General features: G+C 36.4%; 1 protein-coding gene across 3 annotated transcripts in view; it reads right to left on the bottom strand.

The window, feature by feature from the left end:
• LOC145686492 (uncharacterized) overlaps nucleotides 1-23,732 on the bottom strand; it is a 225,287-nt gene that overhangs the window by 63,264 nt on the left and 138,291 nt on the right. For all 3 annotated transcript variants that reach the window (XM_081759863.1, XM_081759862.1, XM_081759864.1), the window contains exon 2: nucleotides 16,782-16,962. In XM_081759863.1, coding sequence (XP_081615989.1) covers nucleotides 16,782-16,837 — 56 coding nt within the window. In that variant the 5' untranslated portion in view covers nucleotides 16,838-16,962. The remainder of the gene's footprint in view (nucleotides 1-16,781; nucleotides 16,963-23,732) is intronic.

Here is a 23,732-nt window from a genome sequence, read left to right on the forward strand (position 1 = left end):
AGAAAAAAAAAGGTGGACCTTCTCTTGGTGCTTGAGTGTAATTGATTAACATCTTGTATGGTTGAATTGGTTACCTTCAAATGATAACTTGTGGTGCTGACTGGAAACAATTGGAAGTCTCATGCAAATTGTGATAAATCGACATCCATAATTCTAGTATGCAAAGCTTAGTTTTAAATTATAAATGAAGTCTGGTAGGAAATAATAATAATAATAATAATAGTATATCTTTCGTGAATCTATTGATTGATACAGTTTAAAGGGGCCGTCAGCTATATACAGTGACTCGAAAAAGTATTCGTACACGTCCAGATTTCGTATAATTTCAATGTTACTATTCATATTAAGAATGTAAAGTAGATGATACAATTACCTGTATTAGTGTATACGTCTATGAATATGTTAACAAAGTGAGTTTCAAATAGAACTTATTTTTTCTCTGTAACAAAAAATAAAAACAATCCTAAACGTTGAAGAAGTATTCATACAGCTGACATATTTAAATAAAAAGAAAAAAAAAGTAATATCAGTTTTCAATCCATTAATATTTGGTCTAGGAATTAATTCGTGCGGTTGGTACTCACACATTGAAGCTGTAGTACAAACACAAAATACATAAATACCTTAAGAAAAATATTGTCCATCGCTAGCCACTACTTTCGCCCATCTGTCAGGCAATGAACGGATTCCGTGGCGAAAGAAGTCCTCATCCTTGGAAGCGATCCAGTCAGAGACCCATGTTTCGATATCTTCTGAAGAAGTAAACCGCTGTCCAATCAAATCGTTGTTCATGCAATCGAACAAGTAGTAGTCCGAAGGAGCAACGTCTGGTGAATATGGCGGGTGGGGTAAAACTTCCCATCTGACATTTTCTAAATAGGTTTTGACCGGTTTTGCGACATGTGGGCGAGCGTTATCATGTTGAACAATAAGTTTGTCATGTCTGTTCTCCCATTCTGGTCGTGTTCTGGCCAGAGCTTGTTTCAAACGCATTAATTGTCGTCGATAACGTTCTCCATTCATAGTTTCACCCGGTTGCAGCAGCTCATAGTACACCACACCTTTCATATCCCACCATATGCACAGCATAACCTTTGCACAGTGAATATCTCGTTTTGGTTGTGATGGACCTGGTTCACCTGGTTTCACCCAGGCCTTTTTTCGTTTAGGGTTCTCGTAATGGATCCACTTCTCATCACCCGTAATAATTCGATGCAGAAACCCCTTTCTGCTCTGTCGTTGAAGCAGCAATTCGCAAATGGTTTTTCGTCTTTCAACGTCTCTGTCTTTCAATTCATGTGGAACCCAATGTGACATCTTTTGAATCATTCCCATGGCTTTCAAGCGTTTGGAGACTGTTGTTTGATCAACGCCTAATGCTGCTGCAAGTTGTTCGTGCGTTTGACACGAATCCTGCTCGAGCAATGCTGTCAATTCTTCGTCTTGAAATTTTTTTGGCTGTTCAGCTCGCTCTTGGTCTGCCAAGCCGAAATCACCACTTCTAAACCGTGCAAACCACTTCTGACACGTTCGCTCAGCTAGAGCATGGTCACCATACACTTCCACCAAAATACGATGACTTTCAGTCGCACTTTTCTGCATGTTAAAGTAATGCAGCAGGACACCCCGCAAAAACACTTTATCAGGCACAAATTGCGCCATGTTCACTTAACTACAAACTGGTGTTGTTGACGCTTTAATCCACTGCCCTATACTACGAACGATACGCGATGACAGGGGTTTGCAACACATGTGTGGATACACGGAACTGTGGGACGCTCCGTTCGTTGCGCCATCTCTTGTCCACCCGCACGAATTAATTCCTAGACCAAATACTTGTAGGGTTTCTTTTAACAGCTCTAATTACCTGAAGTGTTCTGTAAGTAAGAACGACTACGTTAGCTGTATTTTTAGGTTAAATATTGTCACATTCTTCCAATAAAGCATTTTTGAGAACTATTTTGTTTGAAATAATAACCATACATCTTAATTTTTTGATCAAAATTTCCCATAAATGCTCTATGGGATTGAAGTGTGATCACCACGTGTGTATGTGTGAACTTGTTTGGGTACATTATTAGTACCCACATCCTATTATTATGTGTGATGTGTTTTGGATCCTTATCGTGCAAAAATACGAAGTCATTATTAGGAGCCATTTTTGTAGTTCTTCGCCGACAATTGTTGTTTAAAATATTGATATAATTCCTTTGGTTCATCTTTCCTTCTACAAAACACAAATTTCTTACACCAATAGCATTCATTGACCTTCATTCAAGCATGAATCCTCCAGCATGTTTAATTATGGGAGTACGATTCCTGGAACCGATTTCTCTCCTCTTCATTTTTCGTGTAGTTTTTCTCCCATTTGACCCGAACATGTTGTACTTAACTCTCGCCGATGAAAATAATTTTGTTTCAAATGTCAAAGGGCTTCTTGACGCTCTTCAGAGCGAATTCTACGCGCTTCTTGCGATTACTGTTAATCCCCTAAGTTTTGTCTCTTGAGATGTGGTAATTATAGCATCCTGTTTTCAGCGCATTCCTCACTATAGCCAATGATACCTTTATTCGTCGTCTCTGCAGCTCATTAGCAATCTGAGGGGCACTTATCTTTAGATTAATTTTGATAGTATGCAGTATTATGTTCTTGTATCTATTTGATAGTTCTTCCGGGCGACCACTCCTACGTTTGTTTTTAATTGACTTCGTAACGCTGAATTATTTAATACCAACTGCACCATTGAAGGAAGTTCCCATGATTTTAGGTATTTCAGACACCGATTTGGTCTAATTGTGAACCCTGATAATAATTTTTCTTCCATTCTCCGTTCTTTCTTTTCCTTTGTGTCCCATCTTACTTTTTTGTAAATATTTGTGATGAACGAAGACCTAGAAATAGGTTGATACTTCTGTCAGCAACCTTCAGTGCAAGAGTAATCACACAATGCTTGGTAGGTGTCTTTACTACGAACAAAACTACAGTGTACGAATATTTTTTCGACGGGAGTGAGAGGTGAAATCAGCAAACTGCACTGAATAGGTGGCGCAACTGGTGAATTAATAGTGCAAGATAGTGTGCACGAAAATTCGTAGGGTTCATATATTGGACATACATCATCTCAACTTAATTTACTCGTTAAACAGTCGTAAACAGGCGTTCATTCTTTTAAAAAATAGTAACTGTACGAATACTTTTTCGAGTCACTGTAGGTAATTTAAATGAGTATGTGAACAACGAGTATCTTTTGTGGGAGAGTAGAACTTGCACAACTGAATTGTGTTCATGTATGTTCAAGTGAATGTTATACGCTTTCTGTAGTTGATGACATTTTTAATAAATACCGTAGCTAAAATTGCCGAGTAGTGGAGTTAAATGGTTTGTGGTTTTATGACGAGGTATCTGATTTAGTTTAGTTTATTAAGGAGCAGCATTTTTCACTTCCTTTAATGTGTAACTAACATTCAAAATAGTCACACATTTGAACCTGTATATTAGCTGCTCGAAACTAGCATTTGATGTTTCCCAAAGTGTTTTGATGTAAGTTATACACCCATTTTGATTTGATGTGATCTAATTTAAGGTAAATGGCTGTTAGCAATGTTCATATACACAGTGTCGAACATGTATAATTTTCTAGAATCAAGTGAGACACAAGGTGTGATAAATTATTGTTGTGTTGAGGAATTGCTGTATATATGCGTGTTCATTGTTGTTTGCATAGAAGTTAGATTAGTTTATGACTCGTTAAATTCCGCTTTGTGTTTGATTCTGTTGCACGCAGGTGCCTACTGTCGTGTTTGTTGTACAATAATTTTCGTCCCCAGCTACTTGTCGAAAGTGTTTCCCTTGGATTAATTCACACGATGTGAAACAAAAATAAATCATGATGTTACAGGACAGTGTACGTTCTCTAATTCGTCATTGAGATTGATTGGCATGTTCGTGAACTTCATTTTTAATTGGTTGTTTTATCGTTCTCTTACTAATGAATTCAACGAGCAGGTGTAATAGGGATAACAAACCGGTTTGTTCTTTCATAGTAACTTCTATGCTTTTTTAAAGTTCTTTTTCATTATAACTTGTCTGTAAGATTATGCAAATAGTAGGCATGTTCTACAGGGTGTCCAATATACAATGCAACTCGGAGTTTGGGATAGTAGAACTTTTAAACCTGAAGTGATACACAAATAATGGTTATACCAAAATGAAGCCTTGTTCGTGCATATATTTTTAAACTAGGAAACAACGATTGAAGTACACTAGGAACCACGCAGTGTTATCAGATGTAACCGAAGGTTTTTTTTTTTTCAATATATATAAATTGACTTGTAACTCATACGTATGCATGTTCTGTCTTTAATTTTCAGTTTGTTTAGTTGGAGTAGCTTGGAAACTATGGAGCAGAAAAAATAATTTTTCATTTCCACCCATAACTAATCGGATGAGGCCTCTGTAAGGGGGAACTAGGGAAGTCGTAGTTTTCATAAATTAACACTGAATTGGCAACTTTGCTGATGTTTCAGTGCATCAAAAGGTGTGTTAAGGATCTGTCTACATTATGCAATCCCTGAAAACAATGAAAAACAAACTTTGAAATTATCATAATAAAATTTTTACTTACATGCACCTGACAACACTGCTATTCATTTCTATGGGACTATTTAAAGCAAGAGGTATACAAGAACAATTCTCGAACTATTCAAGACCTGGAAACGAACATTCGCAGTGTCATTGAAAACATTAACACTTCTAATCTTCGTAAAGTTGCTGCCAACCTGTTGAAACGTGTGAATCAGTGTTTGAATCAAATCAAGGAACACTCCTAGCATCCGCTGTAGAGCTGGTAACTCATTTCTGATAGTAGCAGTGTTGCCGGGTGCATGTAAGTAAACTTGTATCATGATAATTCAAAGTTTCTTTTTCATTGTTTTCAGGAATTGCATAATGGAGACAGATCCTTAACACACCTTTTCATGCACTGAAACATCAGCAAAGTTGCCAATTCAGAGTGTTAATTTATGAAAACTACGATTTCCCTTGTTCCCCCTTACAGAGGCCTCATCCGATTACTTATCGGTAGAAATCAAAAATTCTTTTTTCTGCTCCATAGTTTCCAAGCTACTCCAACTAAACCGACTGAAAATTAACGACAGAGAATCCATACGTATGAGTTATGAGTCAATTTACATGTTTTGCAAAAAAGTTGATTTACACCTTTGGTTACATCTGGCAGCACTGTGTGGTTCCTAGTGTACTTCAATCGTTGCTTCCTACTTTAAAAATATATGCATGGACAATGCTTTATTTTGGTATAACCATTATTCGTGTATCACTTCAGGTTCAAAAGTTCTACTATCCCAAAATCCGGGTTGCATTGTATATTGGACGCATCAAACTACTTTTTTTTTTTCTTCTTGGAGTGAACCTAGTAATTTGGTAAGTCTTAATTTGAGATTAACTTTCCAAACTCCTTCGTGCCATAGGTGTTTTTTTTTTTTTTTTTTCAAATGTCTCTAATCGTTCGTCCATCCTGTCAACCAAATGTTTTGCACTTACCAACTTCAAATTTTTTGTGTAATGTTTTTATGGAATGCCGTAAGGAGATCTAATTTTCGTTCTACATACGAGGTGCGGATAGTTCAGCGGAGGATGAAAACTGTTTTTTTTTTCTATTACACTTCATTAATCCTATATCATACATTTACCGTTAAAACGTTACTTCTCGAAACTATTGCTCACTAGCTACCACAGTCCACACCAATGTTGTGAAAATTATGCAGATAATCGTTTCTTACAATGAACTATTTGTGTTTTGACACTATTCTTCATGTCCGACATTAATACTATATTTGCTTATTTGTTGAAGTTGAGTGTCTTTGTAGTGCATCGAAGGTAGATGAGTCGTGAACCTACGATTAGTTGTGCCAATCCCCCAAAGCTTGGGCGCATTCCCCCTTCCCAGATTTACCGTTCTTTCCTCTTAAAGAACTAACGATCATGCCAGTAGTAGAAAGTGTTCATGATTGGATAAATTTCAAATTGTGCTTTTTACACAAATTTGAAGATGCTGAATCAAATGGGTCTATTTTTAAATATATCCGTCCATGGGCTCACAAGAAAAGACAATCTCAGAATTGGAGTCTTTTAGGTAATGGTAAAAATGTCCACGCTTTGATACATTTCTAATAGCGCTTTTTATACTAAATCCAATGGAACTATTTTTAAACATATTATGTCAATGCGATTCCTTTAAAAGTGATTTCAAATGTGGGACGTTGGATATAATTAAATAGATGTATAAATGTTGCATCTGTGAGTTAATTTTTCTCGTGACCGCATGGATGGATATGTTTAAAAGTAGTTCCATTAGATCCAGCATGCTCAAATTAATATAAAAAGTTCAATTAGAAATGTATCCAAGTTTGGGCAGTTTTACAATTGGCACTTAAAGGTTGAAATTTTGAGGTAATTTTTCTCGTGATCCCATAGACGGATATGGTTTAAAATACTTTTGTTGGATTCAGCATTCTCAACTTGGTACAGAAAGCACAATTAGAAATTTATCTACCAGTGGGCACTTTTCACTAGTAGTATAATTGTTAGTTCTTTACCATTTTCGTCTCTCAGATTTACCATTCTCTTCCCAAATTTATCATTCTGATTCCCAAATGTACTTTCCCCCATATTCAATGAAAATATTTCCCCAAATATTCTCATGGACGCTGCCTGCGTCCTAAAACCCGGTTATGGACACCCGTGCCTACAGTTTAAGGTGAAATCTGAACCACTATAATGAGTTCAAATTTTGTAATTTGGTTGTTATATATATATATATATATATAATATTATATGTTTAATTTCCCTCGACATCTTCATATTCGTCTTTTATTATCGTTCCGTAAACCGAATTTATAATCCTTACAGATTATGCAAAATCATTCCAAATTGGAATACCAAAAAAGTTTTATATTAAAAATCTAATTAAATGTTATATAAGAAATAAATTTTGTATTTGTTTATGTGGCGCTATTTGTAGAAAAAAGAGAAAGAATACTAATAATAGGTTATTTCTCTTCCCTGTTGTGCACATTGTATATATAGAAGGTATGGTGTTGTTATTCATTTTCCATATTTGGAATTTCCAGTTGCGGAAGTAAAACACTTCCGTTTACAGTTACTCATGTCACAGACAAAAGGATATAAATTGTGATTTAAGCGGTTACACATACAAATAATCGAAGTAATGATAAACCTAATATTAAGTAGTAGTAGTATTACGTAAGCGTCAGTATATATACCAAGTAGGCAATTGTGGAAGTTAAATGTGTAATATTTTCTGAGAGCAAGTCAACACCTGTCTGGTTTATAACATTTTTTATCTCACAAGAATCATTTTCGTGTAGTGCATTGAAATAACGGGGATTATGATGGTGATAACAGAAGCTGCATAATAATCTCGAGTAGATACTGTAAGGTACACTTCACCTTTACGATTAGCTTTGCTTTCTTCTCTATAGGTAGAGAGTACTTCGTCTCCAATAGTTTAACACCTGTCATCTGCATATTTATAACTTTCATTAACACGTTCGCTGCGTTACGAGTCGGTGGCTCGTGCGATACTTCATTTCTGTACTGTGCCGTTTTATGCATTGTGTTCCTCTGTGCGTTTGTTGTATTTTCGTTTGTACAGATTTTTAACATTACTAGCATCCATGGACAAACCTTCAACGAGACACACGGTGACTCGTATAGCACAGAGATCTAAACTCAGTTTTACACTGTCGTAGCGAACGTGTTAAATTTACTGATTTTTCTTTGATTTCATGAATTTCGTTTTCGTGATTACGAGCAAAAGGAAATTATTGTTTTGGTTGCGAGCTAGTAACAACCTATGCTATGCAGTGTGTATTATATTAATGAGCACTTTAATTGTATTTGCTGTCTAATACAGATTATATTTAAAATAACACTGAGGAGGACGTTCATAGGAGAAATATTATCTAACATGCCGAAGAAGGAAAATGAAACGTACTGAATTTTGTCGTATTTATGTGTGTGCACGGTATATTTACATTTAATGGTTTCAAATTCTGTTTACTAGCAACCATACTTTTTTTTTTTTTTTTTTTTTTTTTTTTTTACAACATATAAAGTTCTTTTACAACCATGCTTGCAAATAAATACCGATTATTTGTAACTTTTCTTCCACCCCATCTACTATACCCATTTCAGTTGGTAATTTTATATTTACATGTTCCTTGTGGTATTCTTGTGGTTTACATGTTTCTTGTGTGGCCGTACGCGCCGGCACACAGTGGTCGGAAACTGGGATAAAGCGGTCAAAAATTGATTTTATCAATTTCGCCGTCTATGAAATCGGTATTGATATTTGATTATAAGTATCTCTCCTGCTTCCAAACCCGGAGTTTCAGGACATAGGAATATTTTCGCTGTTCATAAAATGCATGTAAACATGAACGAATAAAAATGCCGAAAAATCAGTAAAAAATGAACCAAACAATATTATATGTTTTAAGCATTTAGGTCTATATCGTTTCTGAGGTCGATGAAAGCGTTTGAATAATACATTGGACTCAAATACAGTGAAACCTGTCAACTTGGCCACCTCTCTAAGTTGGCCACCTGCTTATCTTGGCCTAGTTCGTCTTGAACCTGCATTTTCCCATAAGACATTCGTTACTTACTAGTCTATAAGTTGGCCACCTGGCTATCTTGGAAGTTGGCCACACTGAAGCAATGTTTACCCTATGATGATAATGATAAATTTACCTGCGTATCTTGGCCACGAAAAATACAGTTTTGTTATTTTTCTTAACTCTTTCGAATTCCTATATGAGAGGCAGATGTTCTGTATTTTTGACTGGACATAAAGCAGCATAGATTCGCACGATTTGTTCTTGGAGGTCAATGGCCAGAACACTTCCCTCATAAAAGGGTGGTGAAGGAAGATGTGAATAAGAAAAAGCACGTACAGGAATTCAGGAAATTGTTGTACGTATTTGTTTACCCTGTCTGTTTTGGTAAAACCATTAGCTATATCGGCTCCTTTCATCAGTGGGAAGCTTTAGTAATTCCGGAAAGTTCTCAAGGTTAAAGCTCAATTGTCCTTTATTGGCACCTAACTGTATGTCAAAAGGTAGCGGAGGTTTGAGATATGAATTCCCTCAAAATTTTCTCAAAACATCTTTTGCTCCGACTGCGTACATACACTTCTATTTCATGGTTGTTTGTGTTATTGTGTTTCCAATCTGAATAATCCAATGTATACCAGACTAGTTTTCAGGAAGAGAAAGGTATGCATATATATTAGACATACTATCAAGAGCGCCGATCCTGGGGCGACCGAGGGGGGCCGGGCCCCCCAAAGCTCATGTAACCCCTATTTTATTTATGAGTATACAATATTTGGTATAATTTGAGTGCAATTTGTTTTAAACTCTTCATATATATACCTCCTGCATCTGAAGCCCCCCCCCCATAAATTTACAGAGAAATCGGCGCTCTTGCATACTATAGTAATATTTTGTAGTACTGTATATTTTTATGATTACTCTATATACATTTCTAAGTAGCTGTCGTGCCACTGCTTATTAAAATTTTACAATCAAGTAATAGTAGAAATCCCATTCTAAAAATACACAAATCACACTTATTTTCTGTAAGTTGGCCACTTTTCGATGGAACCGATGGTGGCCAACATAGACAGGCTTCACTGTACTGTGTGTTTAGTGAAAAGTTTTGTTATCTATTGTCATAACATTTATATGATGGCTTTGTTAGTGTTACCGAAAAGTTACATATACGCTGATGTTAGTAGCTCTGCAGACTATGCTTACCCTTGCTTATCTGCAAAATAAGGCTTTTTGAGTTGATCATAAGTACTACAAAGGTTGAGCATTGAAAGTAGCTGCAGCCAAGTGCACCTGAAGGACTAGGTCCCATCTAACTGGAAATGCGTGATGAATAATGATGATGTGATCACAATTGAGATCCATTGTCTGAGCCTTACAAAGGGAAAAGATATATTGTCTTGTATGTAATTTGGATTGCCCTTCGTCCCTGAATCAAAGTTGTAGTGAACTCATACATATTGCAGTGATAAACTATCAGTCATGTAGAGCTACTGTCAATTACACGTCAGTGCAGTAGTATATAAGAAGATTCTATATGGAATCTTTTAATTTTACCGAACAACATAATTCTGAACTAAATTACATTTCAGTAAGTATTAGTGTTTCCTCGAAGATGGTGCGGGTGAAAAACCGCGAACTTTAATTTTGTATCCTAAGGCCAAACACACATTTGTTTTGGACCGTCTTTTTATTAGCTGCACATACAATTAAAGGGAGAGCACATTGAACCTCTAACCGCTTCTTGGATGCATATTAACATCTGTCATAACTTCGTACTGACCAGCGATGTCCAATTCACATAAGGCATCAACATGTTATGTTTTCAATTTATAAACTGTATGTATGATACGATTCACGATGGTGGATTTCAAGATGGGGATATCGTTGTATGTCCTCCCCAAATTTTCCTCACCTTTATTACTGCCCTGCGTTGTTCCTTTGGTTATATTTTGTAGTATTTGACATTTATGCCAGAGGTTTTCACACTTTTGACCACCCTGTATATATAACCTCACGTATTGTAACAGGGGTTCTTCGAATTATTTTCGCAATAGTTGCAATCGATTTGGAAAGAACAATTACGTATAGAATGATAGATAGTAGTCCGTCAACTTCCATTGTTTTGGAATAAACTATTTTTGTCCGCTTTTTCAAAGTTTCCGACCACTGTGCGGCAGACCGGTTCTTATTTGTGATGCATTTATAATTTCTTTTTTTTAAATTTAGATCTGAAAACATGGAAAGAAAGCATATCGTCCCTTTCCGGCATTAATGCAGTAAGCGACAATTTGAAAATTTTACAGGAGAGCCGAAAAACTAAAATTTTGATGGTTTTTCTTGTATAACTTTTTTGTTTTCTGAACTATTTTCGTAAGAAAAATACAGTTAATATAATTAAACAAGCTCCGTCAAATAGAACAGTGACGTATATAATAACTTCAATATATTCACTTATTTTGGCGCTTAATTCATTTTTGCTTACAAACTTTTTAACAAATCAATGCTTCAAACGACATTAATTCAAATGTATTAATGCATTAAGGCACACGGTGTCATGGTGAGATTGCGTTAAGCGACATTTAGGGGAAAAAATAAATGGTAATAAATTGCTGATTCGTTAATTGAAGAATATATACTGATCGGTAAAATACTGAACGCTTCTTGAAATAATGCTGCTTAAAATCAATTAGCCAAGAAAAATGCTTTGGATTACCTCTCCTTTATATGTAAAAATTAATCTAATTTTCTGAATTGTTAAGTTAATAATAACTGACACCATTATTTAGTTTTCTCATTTATTTTTAGCGTTATTTTTTTAATTTCTTAAAGCTTAGAATATTGCAAATTATTACTGATTTGTTAAGCTTACTGATCAATGAAAATTTACATCATACATTTACTAAATAAATGCAAATTGTCGAACTTCAGAAAACTGTAACTTTATCAGATAACATGTTTCAATCTTCAATTTCTTCTTCGGTGTCCTCTTCATCTGTCTCAGGGAGGGTATCTTGTGCTTCTCCCGTGTGTGGCAACTGCTGGTAGAACACGTGTAGATGCTTTGGTAGAATATTCTGATTACACAATTTGACAAGATCCTGGCCTTACTGGTAGGGATGGCTGCCGCATAAAGTCTGCTTGGCTGATTTTGTTTTGGTGGGCGAAGTTTCAGTGTAAGATACACTGTGTCCTTAGTCACTGAATACTTAACTTTGGCAAATTCACCATTTTTTGAAAAAGCGATAACTCTAATTTTGACAGCAAGAAAGGTTCCCCTGACTCATGTTTCTTAGCACTGAAGATTTGCTCTGCCAAAGTTGACCAATTTCTAAAAGAATCATGCTTCAATAATTCAACATTATATGAATGTGGCTTTATTCTCGCCATTCTCATGACGGTAATTCACTCGGAAGGACTTTCAAATTTTTGATTGAGATGCTTTCTCAATTTGACTATGCACACTGTCCACAGTCATATATGTGTGACCCGGTACCAAATAATTGATCTGGATTCGTTGCAAGTTTTTGGATTTTTCAAGTTCATATTTCAACATGGCCTTACTATTTCTATTTTTGTTTTGACCGGCACAGTTATCGCAATACAGGATTAAAGTTGAAACATTACCTCGTTCGTCCACTACATCTATATATCTCGAAAGAATGGAAGCGATTTCATTCGATCCTCGTTTACCTTCGCTCTCACTCCATACATGATTGTATGCATTTCTGCTTTTTGAATCATATATCGAGAGATTGCATACGGAATACTTTCGTGTGTAGTATAAAAGCATGGAATCGCCATGAGATACGCTCAAAACTTTCTGCAAACCGAAACTTGCGACAAGTGTTCCTTCCTGGCTACCACTCAAACTCTGCTGTTTTTTTGAAAGGAGCCTTAGTTGCTTCTTTACCTTCAATATGTCGGGTGTAATCAGCCTTCTCTTCTTGGGTTATGTCTGTCTTGTTGGTAAATGGTAAATGGTATGTATCCTCGGGAAGATATAGTCGTGTTGTTTTATTTCTACAGTAGTGATAAGGCACTGCAGGAAGCCTTTGAATGAATTCAACAACGAGCTTCACATCTCGCTCGGATGCCGCATTGGGGAGAACTGAGTGGCGTCCTCGACCATCAGGTTTTGCTGAGCCTTCAGTGGATTGTGTAACAGTGTAATTCACAAACCTTTGTGAGGTATCTAATGTTGAGAGCAAGAACTGAAGACAAACTCTTCTATAGCCTTCACCTTCGTTAACAAAATACTGAAAAGATTATGCCCGTGGGCTCTCTCCCTGAATGCTCCTTCTTTTCACTGGAACTTGTCTGGTTGCTCCTAAGATCCAGTTCCTTTGATCATTCGGTTTTAAAGACCAAAAGTGTCTAAATAAGGACTGGCGCCTCTCTTACGGAATATCAGAACATTTATTTGGGCAAGATTTGCCTTTGTTTGGTTGTATTTGTTTCTTCTCGACTCTTTCTTGTCTGTTTTTGTTGTAAGCTTGGCCACTTTGCTATAATCGTTTTCTCTCTCTTTTTGAGGAGTTTTCTTTTTAATTCTCAATCTCTTTTCCCCTACGATGTTCTTTTCTGGTGTAAAAGTAATCTTTTTATTTACAATCTTCATCCGTTTCCTAGCACTGCTTTCCTCGTTGTAACCATCACCATAATTCAACTTTGCAGCTGAATTTTCTGAAATTCTTTTACTCTTAACATATAATATATCTTCATCTGATGAGGTTGGTGTTGTGCCCGACCAATCCGTTGAGTTTTCGGAAGGGCAAGTCTGGTTAAGTATGGTATCATCGTCAGAGAAATAGTTTAAATACTTCAGTCCCAAATTTGTTCTTTTTCTCAAGTTCCGTTTCTCAATGAAATAATGTTAATCTCTTTCTCGATTTCTTTCTAAAGTCCCCTCTTCATTCGGGTTTAGGGTCTCTTTCTCTACTACTGTCTCCTGATGCTTGTTTGGGTTTTTCTCCTTTCTTCGGTCTTCTCCCCATCTTCGTTTAGGATCCCTTCCACTGCTACTGTCTCCTGATGCTTCTTTGCTTTGTCCTTCCCTTCTTCAGTCTTTTTATCATTGTGGTTTAAAGTGTTTTCCACTGCTACAGTCTACTGAAGCTTGTTTGGGTTTTTCTTTCCTTCTTCAGTCTTCTCAACCTGGTTTAGGGTCTCTTCCACTACTACTGTCCCTTGAAGCTTGTTTGGGTTTTCCTTCCCTTCTTCAGTCTTTCCCTGATTGTGGTTTAAAGTCTCTTCCACTGCTACTGTCTCCTGATGCTCGCTTGGGTTTTTCTTCCCTTCTGCAGCCTTCTTCTCATCCTTTAGATCATCTAATCCTTCTCAATTCTGATGCTTGTTTGTTTTTCTTCCCTCTTTCTCCCTTCTTTTTATCCGGGTTTAGGGTATTTTCTACTGCTGCTCTCTTCTGAAGCTGGTTTGGGTTTTTCTTCCCTTCTTCAGCCTTCTTCTCATTCAACTTTCGTATCTCCCACTGCTACTTTCTCCTGATGCTTGTTTGGGTTTTCCTTCCCTTCTTCAGCCTTGTTCTCATCCGGGTTTAGGATATCTTCCATTGCTAGTCACTTCTGATGCTTGTTTGGGTTTCCCTTCCTTTCTTCAGCCTCCTTCCACTGTTGTGAGTAAGACCCCAATTTTCATAATCTCACTCTTCGAAAAGTTAACTATATTGGAATATGTCTCGTTTGGTACCCTCGGCTTCATGACTTGTTCTTCAACTTGCTGTTTGGTTAAATTTAAAATCTTCCTCCCACGGGAAAACTGAAAGCAGAAAATAAAAAAAAAAATTAACCCGACCTAAAAATGTGATAAACGTAATATTTTTGTAGTGCAAAGTAATAGTTTTAAAAGCTTTGACTAATAGCACTTAATGCCTACTAAATAAAGCTGACTTTTGAAGTTGGTAGAAATTTTACATCCATTAAATAAATTAGGTAGTTTTGATTTCCATTGACTTGAAAGTTCGCTATAAGTAGTAGGCACATGGTAGTGTAAGTCGAAGCTTTAGGAAAATATTAATCTGCTATTTTTATCGCGCTCTTTGAAATTGGTTTCATTTTTATATAATTAACATTGACAATTTGTTACCTGGCCGGCGGGATAGGGTCAACTTGCCTGCCTGTCTGCAAAACAGCAATGGATAGGTCGAACGTGAGCACGAACCTTGTTCTAGCCGGTCATCCAAACTGAGGGTTTCCGTGATATTCCTCAATCTTAACAGGCGAATGTCGTGACGGCACCTTCTGTAAGGCCAGAGCCGCTGGTTTTTCACATCTTTGCCCTCCATTCTTCTCCGGTCTGATCCTTAGTTTCCTAAAGGCCACAACTAATTCACATTGCTAATTAGTTACTAAAGGAAACCTTTCTTAACAGCTAGATTTTATATGCACAGAACGATCATTACAATAGGAATAACCGCCATCAAATATCGATAACATATAACTTCCACGTCATGAGCAGGTAACATAGAAGACGCGCACGGTTACCGAACATAATAGCACGCAGCTGATGCCCGTTATGGGCAAACAAAATTATGTGAGTAAATTTTGACTAGCGCAAACTGTTGGGGCACAAATAACTGCTGCCAATACACAGGAGACAGCCGCATTTGTGGGATGTTCAAGCGCTACAGTGTCAAGGTTTTACCAACAGTGCTCATGACGGTCAGTCATCCGCCAAGCGATCACACATGGATCAGGTACGTGCGGTGGACAGAAAATGAACAACGAATAGCACTATCGTATCTCACACAGGCGTATGACAATGGAGGAATTGACGCACCAGTACAATGTGGGCCAATAAATCCTAAAACAAATTTCAACCATGACCATGTGACATACCTTACATCCGTTAGGGTATCGTAGCAGTAGACCAACACTATTACAACAACACAGAAATAACATACGGCTGACACGAACAAAAGCAATGGGATCATTGGACTATGGGTCAATGAAAGGTTATCTGCAGTGGTAAGTCCCGCTTTTCACTGAACCATGTCGATGAGATTACTGGAAACAGCATGAGTATATGTCTCTGGGTTGCAGCATGGTAATTCAATACGACGGTGGCGGTGCTGTTTATTGTCTGGGTCCGGGAAGCGACGCACAGGTATTTCTTACTCGATTGCATTTTTCATGGCGCAAGATATTGCAACCCATATTTGCAAGTCCAAGAGAACAACGCCATATTCTACTTAACCCATACTTCTGCACCGAAATATGAAACGTTAAAATGGATTATACGACGTTACACACTGTTTTTGCAAGTAAAACAGCAGTAAGTAGCTATAACAATATTATCGTTTACTTCAGAAGTGAGGCTGAGAGCCTCTTACGTATATTTTTAAGATAGCAAATTGCTGTAAGGAAAAGTATTTATTCTTAGCAGGTAAAGAGAACTGCAACAAATACTGGAAATCATTGATATCATTACATCAAAATTGTTTCAAGCGACTCATTACCAACTTCAAGCTGTCGCTTACTACACTCTTGCCATGAAATATTATAATAATCATGTTCATACCACATTTATTTGCTCCAAGTACGAAAATAATTTGGTGTTTGAAACAATCTAGACTATAAGTCAGTTTCTTCGTTTCATCAGAAACATTTATACAGTAAATACAAACGATTGAGTGTTACATACGACATTTTTGCCTCCAGTAAGTCTAATTACACCCGTGTAAGCGACATATCTATCTCGGTAACGGTTCAAGATAGAAACTTGGCGATTAGACCATTCGATGCGCTTTAAAATTCTGAGCCAAAAACTATAAAAAAGTAAATTTCGAAAAAAATGTCGCTTACTGCGTTAATGCCGGAAAGGGACGATATTCTTTGAATCTACCGTTGCAAATTTAATTGTAATACGTATAAACTATTTTGTCTGTAAACCTAATAAGAAGTTATGAATTAACGGCTAGTATGCATGAGAACTTTCACGTAATTCAAAGAAGGTGAATTTCGTTCATTTGGTCAATAAAAGCTATTTGTGATATTTACAGCATTGACTCGCTAACTTTTAATTTTCCGAACAAACTCGTGGATATTAAAATAATCCTCTCTGGTATAGTGTAAAAGTGACACAGTTATATAGAAAATGCATCTTACCTTCGTAGTTGTCGTTTGCTGAGTATAAGTCCCATGAGCATTACGTTAGCTGCCATTCCAAGGGCCCCTAGGGAGAAGATGATAGCTGCTTCTGTTGTTCCCTCAGGGTTACATTGGAACACTTTAGAAGTATTTGACGTAACATTGTTACCGCGAATATTTAATCCTGTTATATGAGCCCCTGAAAATATGAGAAAAATTAACATGTAATACATTATTATAAATTTCATGTATTTTAATTGTTTAAGTTCTAAGCTAATATTTGGTTTCCAACAAAATAGAGCCTTGGAACCACACTATTGTTGTTACAGACGTAATTATAATGCTAGTCTTCGACTAACTTGGGACTTCGCCCCCAGGCTCCCGCTTTTACTCGGCCTACAGCCTCGAATGTCATATTTCAGCCTTAGCTTCCGTTCTTCTCAGAAAAGAATGCGTTATGGCATTATTCTTTACGAAATTTTTAAAATCTTTCTCCTTTAGAATACATTTCAGTCAAAGTGGAGTAATAACAAAAGAGAAAAATGACGACCGAAGTGATGTGTTCAAAAAATCATTTCAAATTGTCCCCCTTTTCCCGTGATGATGAAACTGGCAATCTCGATGCCATTTTTGTAGATTGAGAAAGAAATGATAGAAATTGTCTCCCTACTGTCGTTAATAGTAGAATTTCCGGAAACACTGTGCCATATGCTACTTCATTTGAATTCCGAGCTTATATACCAAGTTCCATATCCCTCCTTAACATGTCAATAATCTTAAAGGAATTCGAGATATGGCCACCTTATTATAACAACTGTACCCCGCACCCTTTTCTCTTCCTTGCTAAGGGAAATATAAAAAAAAACTAATTAAAACACGTCTTCAATTATTTTAAATTAAAAGCCTGAATATCAATTTGCACGTCTCTAACCTTAAGAGATTTCGAAATATAGCAATCTTAATACAAGTTTCTCGCCCTTTCTGCTTCCCACCTTTTTACGTTCCTTCTAAGATTATACACTTAGAAACATCTTTAATGATTTTAAATAAGAATTATAAATATTAATTTCGTGTCTCAAATTTTTTGTTTAGTGCTATTCTTGATTCACGATATGATGCATTCCTTTAACTCGCCTTCTCCTTTTACTTCATTCGTGTACCTACATATAATTTTAATGTCTATACATCGCACATACATGAACACTGCACACATTATTTACTACATTAAGATGGGACCGTGCTAAAATGGAATTGATGGTGAGTTATATCAAATGTAAGGTCATTTAAAATAGTGCAATTAACATTATAAAAGCATTATAAAAATTATTTCTTTCAAATCTTCCTCAAATTGTCCGTTCAATTCTTATTTTCTTTTCTCAGCTTAATAACCATATTTAATAAAGTAGTTCCGGGCAATAATCGGGCAATTAAAAACAAAATAACACAAATGTATAATATAATAAAACGTATTTCAATGGAAGAGCATATTTACAATAATTTCTAAGACCAAGTAAATATTCGATATTAATTAAGCTTATAATTTTCATATATATTAAGATAAAAATACATTCTCGTTATTGAAAATATGTAATACATTTCACTATTCCATGTAATACATTTCACTAACTTGCATCATCAAAATGGCCTTGGGATTTTTGCTCCTCATGACTTTGATCAAGGAGGGAACCTCAAACCTCTTCTTGTCCCGAAACTGTTTTTTAAGTGTTTCATACTTCTTACACTGTTTTTTAAGTGTTTCATACTTCTTAATTTTACCTTCTTTCCCCTCATATCTATGTTATTTTCTTGTACAGGGTGATTCTTTAAAACTCATGGATTTCATTCGGGTTTAGAATTTGTAACTGATGTTTAATTTTCATGCGGTTTGTGGCAAATGATCAAGGAAGGATGGAAGATTTATGGGACTATGTGTACTTGTTTAAATTCGTTCGGGGTAATATCGACAATGCCTCAAGAAAAATAATAAATTTTCGGCAGAGTACCTTACAATTGGAATGAGGTTTTGGATTTTTGAAGCGAAATTGCGGAACACAAATTAAATGTTAGTGAGGATACAAATTACGTGTTAATGGTAACACCCATAAATCACATGTTGAATAGCTATAGCCGTTTTCATGCACAAACGACGAGATTTCTTGGGCGACTTAAGGACGCCTGACATCTTTCACAACAGCCGCTTGCGGGGTCCGATGCTTCCCTGTCTCACTCAGAAGCCATCCTGTTTCTTCCACGTTATTCACTAGCGACCACATTATGTTCCTGTATGGGACAGAACATGGAACAAATTTGTTTGTGAGTGTCCTTTACACTAACAACAGATTTCGTTTCCGAAAACTTTCAACGAAAAACTCAAGTTGTTCCAAAAAGTACACTATTCTCGCTATGCCCTGATCACACTCACACAGTAGGACAGAACATTACAGCACAATTCCCAATACAACAACCCAGTTTCCTGTTTCTTATTGACCTTGGCGAGGTTGCCATCTAACGAAGAAAATTCAGATCTCAACACCGCACCGCACCTCATTCCAATTGTAAGGTACATTGGCGAAAATTTGCTGGTTTTCTTGAGGTGTAATCGATATTACCCCGTTAGAATTTAAACCAGTAAACACAGTATCATAAATCGCCCATCCTTCCTTGATCATTTGCCACAAACCGCATGAAAATCGTACTTCAGTTAGAAATTCTAGACCCAAATGAAATCCGTGACTTTTAAAAGAATCAACCTGTATTATCAATATAATAATGTAATAAAAATGTTAATTACGCATCTAATCAACTCGCTCTAAGACAGTTATATTCCTAGTATCGAGCTCTAGCTCTTTGACCACACGATAGCCTCGTAAGCAACAATGCTTTTCTACAGTTATGTCTGAATATACGTTTGCTAATATTATAGTAACATTTGCCAACAAAATAAGAGATTTCTCAATAGGTTCATGACATGTGAGAAGAATCGTCAATTCCGGGCTGTGCTTGGGTGAGGCAGCTCTAATACTATAGATGTTAGTGCAGACTTTGATGACATCTGTAAACCTGTTATTTTGGAATAGTGTATTATCCAATAAAAAACTATTAGCCACCGGATTATCCCTGAAATATTTAACACCCGTGCCCTAACTTTGCTTGGTAACCCGCTTGTCGATTTTTTTTTAAAAAAGCAAGATAGTTAAGTTACGAAGGTCACTACGAAAATTTTGAGATGTGAAATAACTTACATACTTAAAATCAATTTAACACTTATATTTTCTTAAAGTATTCACCATTACACTGTACACACTTTTGCATCCTCGAAAACCACTTCTGGAAGCAGTGTTGCCAGTCTTTTTCTTCAAGTGTTGAAAGTTCATTCTCGTAAGCCACTACAGCTTCTTCTGGGCTGCAAAATCTCTTCCCACGCATGCGATCTTTGATCCTGGGGGACAGAAAAAAATCACACGGGGCCAGGTCAGGGCTATACGGCGGATGAGTCATAAGTTTGACCTCCGTAGATTCTAAAAACTGAATTGTGATGTTGGCCGTGTGTGCGGACGCGTTGTCATGATGAAGCAGGATCCCATGCAATCCAGTTCTTGGACGCCGTTCCCGAAGCTTCTGGAACCCTTTTGTTAGGCAAACAGTGGTGTATCACTGAGCAGTAACAATCCTTTGTTCTTCAAGTGGAACAGTTGCAACATGGCCAGATTTGGAGAAGAAAGTTGCGACCATCTTCTTCCCACACTTCGCGGTCGCTTCACTTTCGTGGGTAGATTTTCGTCTGGAAAGATCCAAACTGTAGACTGGCGTTTATTTTCAGGGTCAAATTGATAGATCCAAGTCTCATTACCAGTGACAATGTCAGAGACGCGTCGAGAATTGCCTCCATCAAATCTTGCAAGCATTTCTTCACACCATTCCACACGCATGCGCTTCTGCTGTTCAGTCAAAGTTTGAGGCACCCAACGAGATGAAACCTTCCTGAGCCGAAGATGATCATGAAGAATTTTTGTTACTGCTGGCGACCCAATATCCACTGTAGATTCAGTGTCCTTGAAAATTGTTCGAGGATTTTGTCGAATCATTTGTTCCACAGCGGCAATGTTTTCATCTGACACAGCTGTTGCCGGACGTCCAGCTCTCTCTTCATCTTTAAGCGATGTCTGGCCTCTTCTGAATTCACCAAACCACCGAAAAATTGTAGCACGGGAAGGAGCAAGGTCCCTAAGTGCCCCCCTGCAAACGGCCAAGGCTTTGTGTCTCGTTCAAACCACTTTTGAAATCGTAAAGTATCATTGTCCGAAAATGTTCCTTTTCAAGCTCCATTCTAGACAGCCGAATACTGCTCACATCAACAAACAAGTGAAGGCGATTCGGCCACGCCGATAAGCGAGGCGAGTTGAAACTTGCTTCGCTTCTTCGCTCTGGATACCACTGCCAAACGCAATTGTTAGAATTCAAATACTGTGCCACAACAATGCGTATCTCAAAACTTTCGCAGTGACCTTCGTATTAAGGGTTTCAATCTCAGGTCTGGTAGTGAGTTTATCCTCGACAGCGTTAATCTGAGATGCTTGAATTAACTCTTGCAGAAATGTGTCCTCTTCAAAAGTTCTTACGAATAAATAAATTTAAGCTGGACTGGCAGTACAAATTTTCAACGAAGACAAAACACGGACCTTCATCTCTTGGTGTAAACTAGTTCGTCAATGGAAACCAACAATGCGTGTGATACAAAGCAAGATATCCAATCATAAAACATTTAGGCAAAATATAAGTTTGTACTAGTAGTACTTTTTGCCCTGGTTTTAAAGTAACCTTGCCCTACCATCCTATCTAATTCTTCAATATGATGTTTATTTTATGTGCTCTTATGAACGGTATACATATAACTAAGGCCCGGATTTTTATGTTTTTACATATTTTTTCCTTTGTATGTACGCTGGTGGAAATATGAAATGTTCGCAAATTACGAAGTAAGGAGCCATATAAACCAAAATCACGTTACATATTTTTACATATTTTGAAGTCTGTTACATATTTTCCGTCTACTGTACATATTTTTAAATAAATTCAGTTTTCTGGCTCCTTTTCGCTAATTTTCTTTAAATAATACGCAAATAAAAATAGGCATATATATGGAATAACAACTCAAAAAGTACTTTATTTAAATATCTGTATTTTTTTTCTCACTTTGTTCAACCGATTTGCATTGAGGGAAAGCTGGGTTAAACCAAATAGTACACTCTACAATATGAAAAAAAAAATCATCAGTTACCGCTTCCAATCCTGAAAAAAAAATCTGTTTTCTTATATATAAATAGAGAAAACAATATAAGGATTTTTGTGCTTATCGCCTTTGCAAGCAGACGCCACTCGGATGTGTGCCGACAAAACAAACTAAAACGCATACAGTTTGCTGGCTTTCTCACCTTTTTTTTGTATGTGCTACCTCTACGGAAACACAAGAAACTCAACATTGTGCAGGGAGAAACAGGTGCGAAAATTGCCCGAAAGTTCCAGTCAGTTTTGAAGAGGAATCCAGAATACCTAACATTGAGGACTGCATGCAGAATATTGGATGGAGAAGAAACGGAGGCACCTGAAGAAATCAGTCCTGGAAAATGTCATTTGCTGAAGTTCGCACCTGTCACTTCCTGCGACGTGGAGAGGTCTTTCTCAGCCTATAAAAGGATCCTGACTGACCAACGACTCTCTTTAGCTCCTGAACAATTGGAAAAGTATGTAGTGGTTCATTTTGAGCATCAGCAAAGTAAGCGCTTTTTTTTTCTAAGATTTTTTCATCATATACAATAATGTGGTTTTCATTTTTCTGAGACAATTTCATTTGTTACTAGTAAAAGCTTGAAGTATCTGTGGCAAGTTAGAGATTTTTTCGAATACCATCATATAAAGTACTTAGTGGTTCATGGTGCGCTCCGAAAGTGAGCGCTCGTTATTTTAAATATTTTTTTCTCTTTTGATATTCAATAATGTGATTTTCATTTCTCCACGAGACAATTTTATTTGTTCTTAGTGAAAATTTGAACGTATCAGTGACAAGTTAGTGACAAAGTTTTTCCATTGCGTAAAATTATTTAGTGATTCATTGTCCGTCCCAAAAGTAAGTGCCTTTTGTTTAAATAAATATTTCTTTTCGTGTTTATATGTTCAATAATGTGATTTTTTAATTACTTTATACATATTTTCATTTGTTTCTTCTGAAAATTTGTACGTATCTGTAGGAAGTTATTTACACTTGTTAAGCTTTTATTACATAAATATGTTACAGTATATTAATTAGCTAAGAAAATAGCACAGACACAAAATAAACACGAAAAAATATTTTTACATATTTTCATATTTTTAACATATTTCTTACATATTTCATTGATTTTTGCTACATATTTATGTACATATTTCGGTACTTTGGACTACATAAAAATCCGGGCCTTACATATAACCCAGCTATGCAAAATAATCATTAATTTCTAGATTTTTTATTTTCTCGTTGCTATGACAGCTCACAAGTTTTTAGCCAACCAATAATCGACCTTTTTGTACCAATTCAAATGACACAATCTATCTATAGAGATTCCATACTCAGAGCTTTTATTGTACTTCAGAATTTGTTAAAATTTCTTTTCAACTCTTGTTTGGAATATACTATTAGCATAATATCGTCCGCACTAAATATTTTTCAAAGGGCAACAATTTTTCTTTTGCCCGTTTTTTGTAAGTGAAGAGAGATAATGAAATATAACTAACTCACCATAATAGTAGATAATGTTATTCTACACCCGAAAATACGAATCGGAAAAATTTTCAATGTTGCTATCCATAGAAACTACAGTGTGACCAGAATTTGAATTACCCAAAAATCTAGGTTAGAGCACCGACTAGGAAAATGAACTCAACAGTAATTGATGACTTATGTTGTCTTTGCTCCTTGTTAACTACTTTTTAAAT

Source organism: Thermobia domestica, chromosome 5, assembly GCF_964235325.1.
Source record: "Thermobia domestica chromosome 5, izTheDome1.hap1.1, whole genome shotgun sequence".
Lineage (NCBI taxonomy): Eukaryota > Metazoa > Arthropoda > Insecta > Zygentoma > Lepismatidae > Thermobia > Thermobia domestica.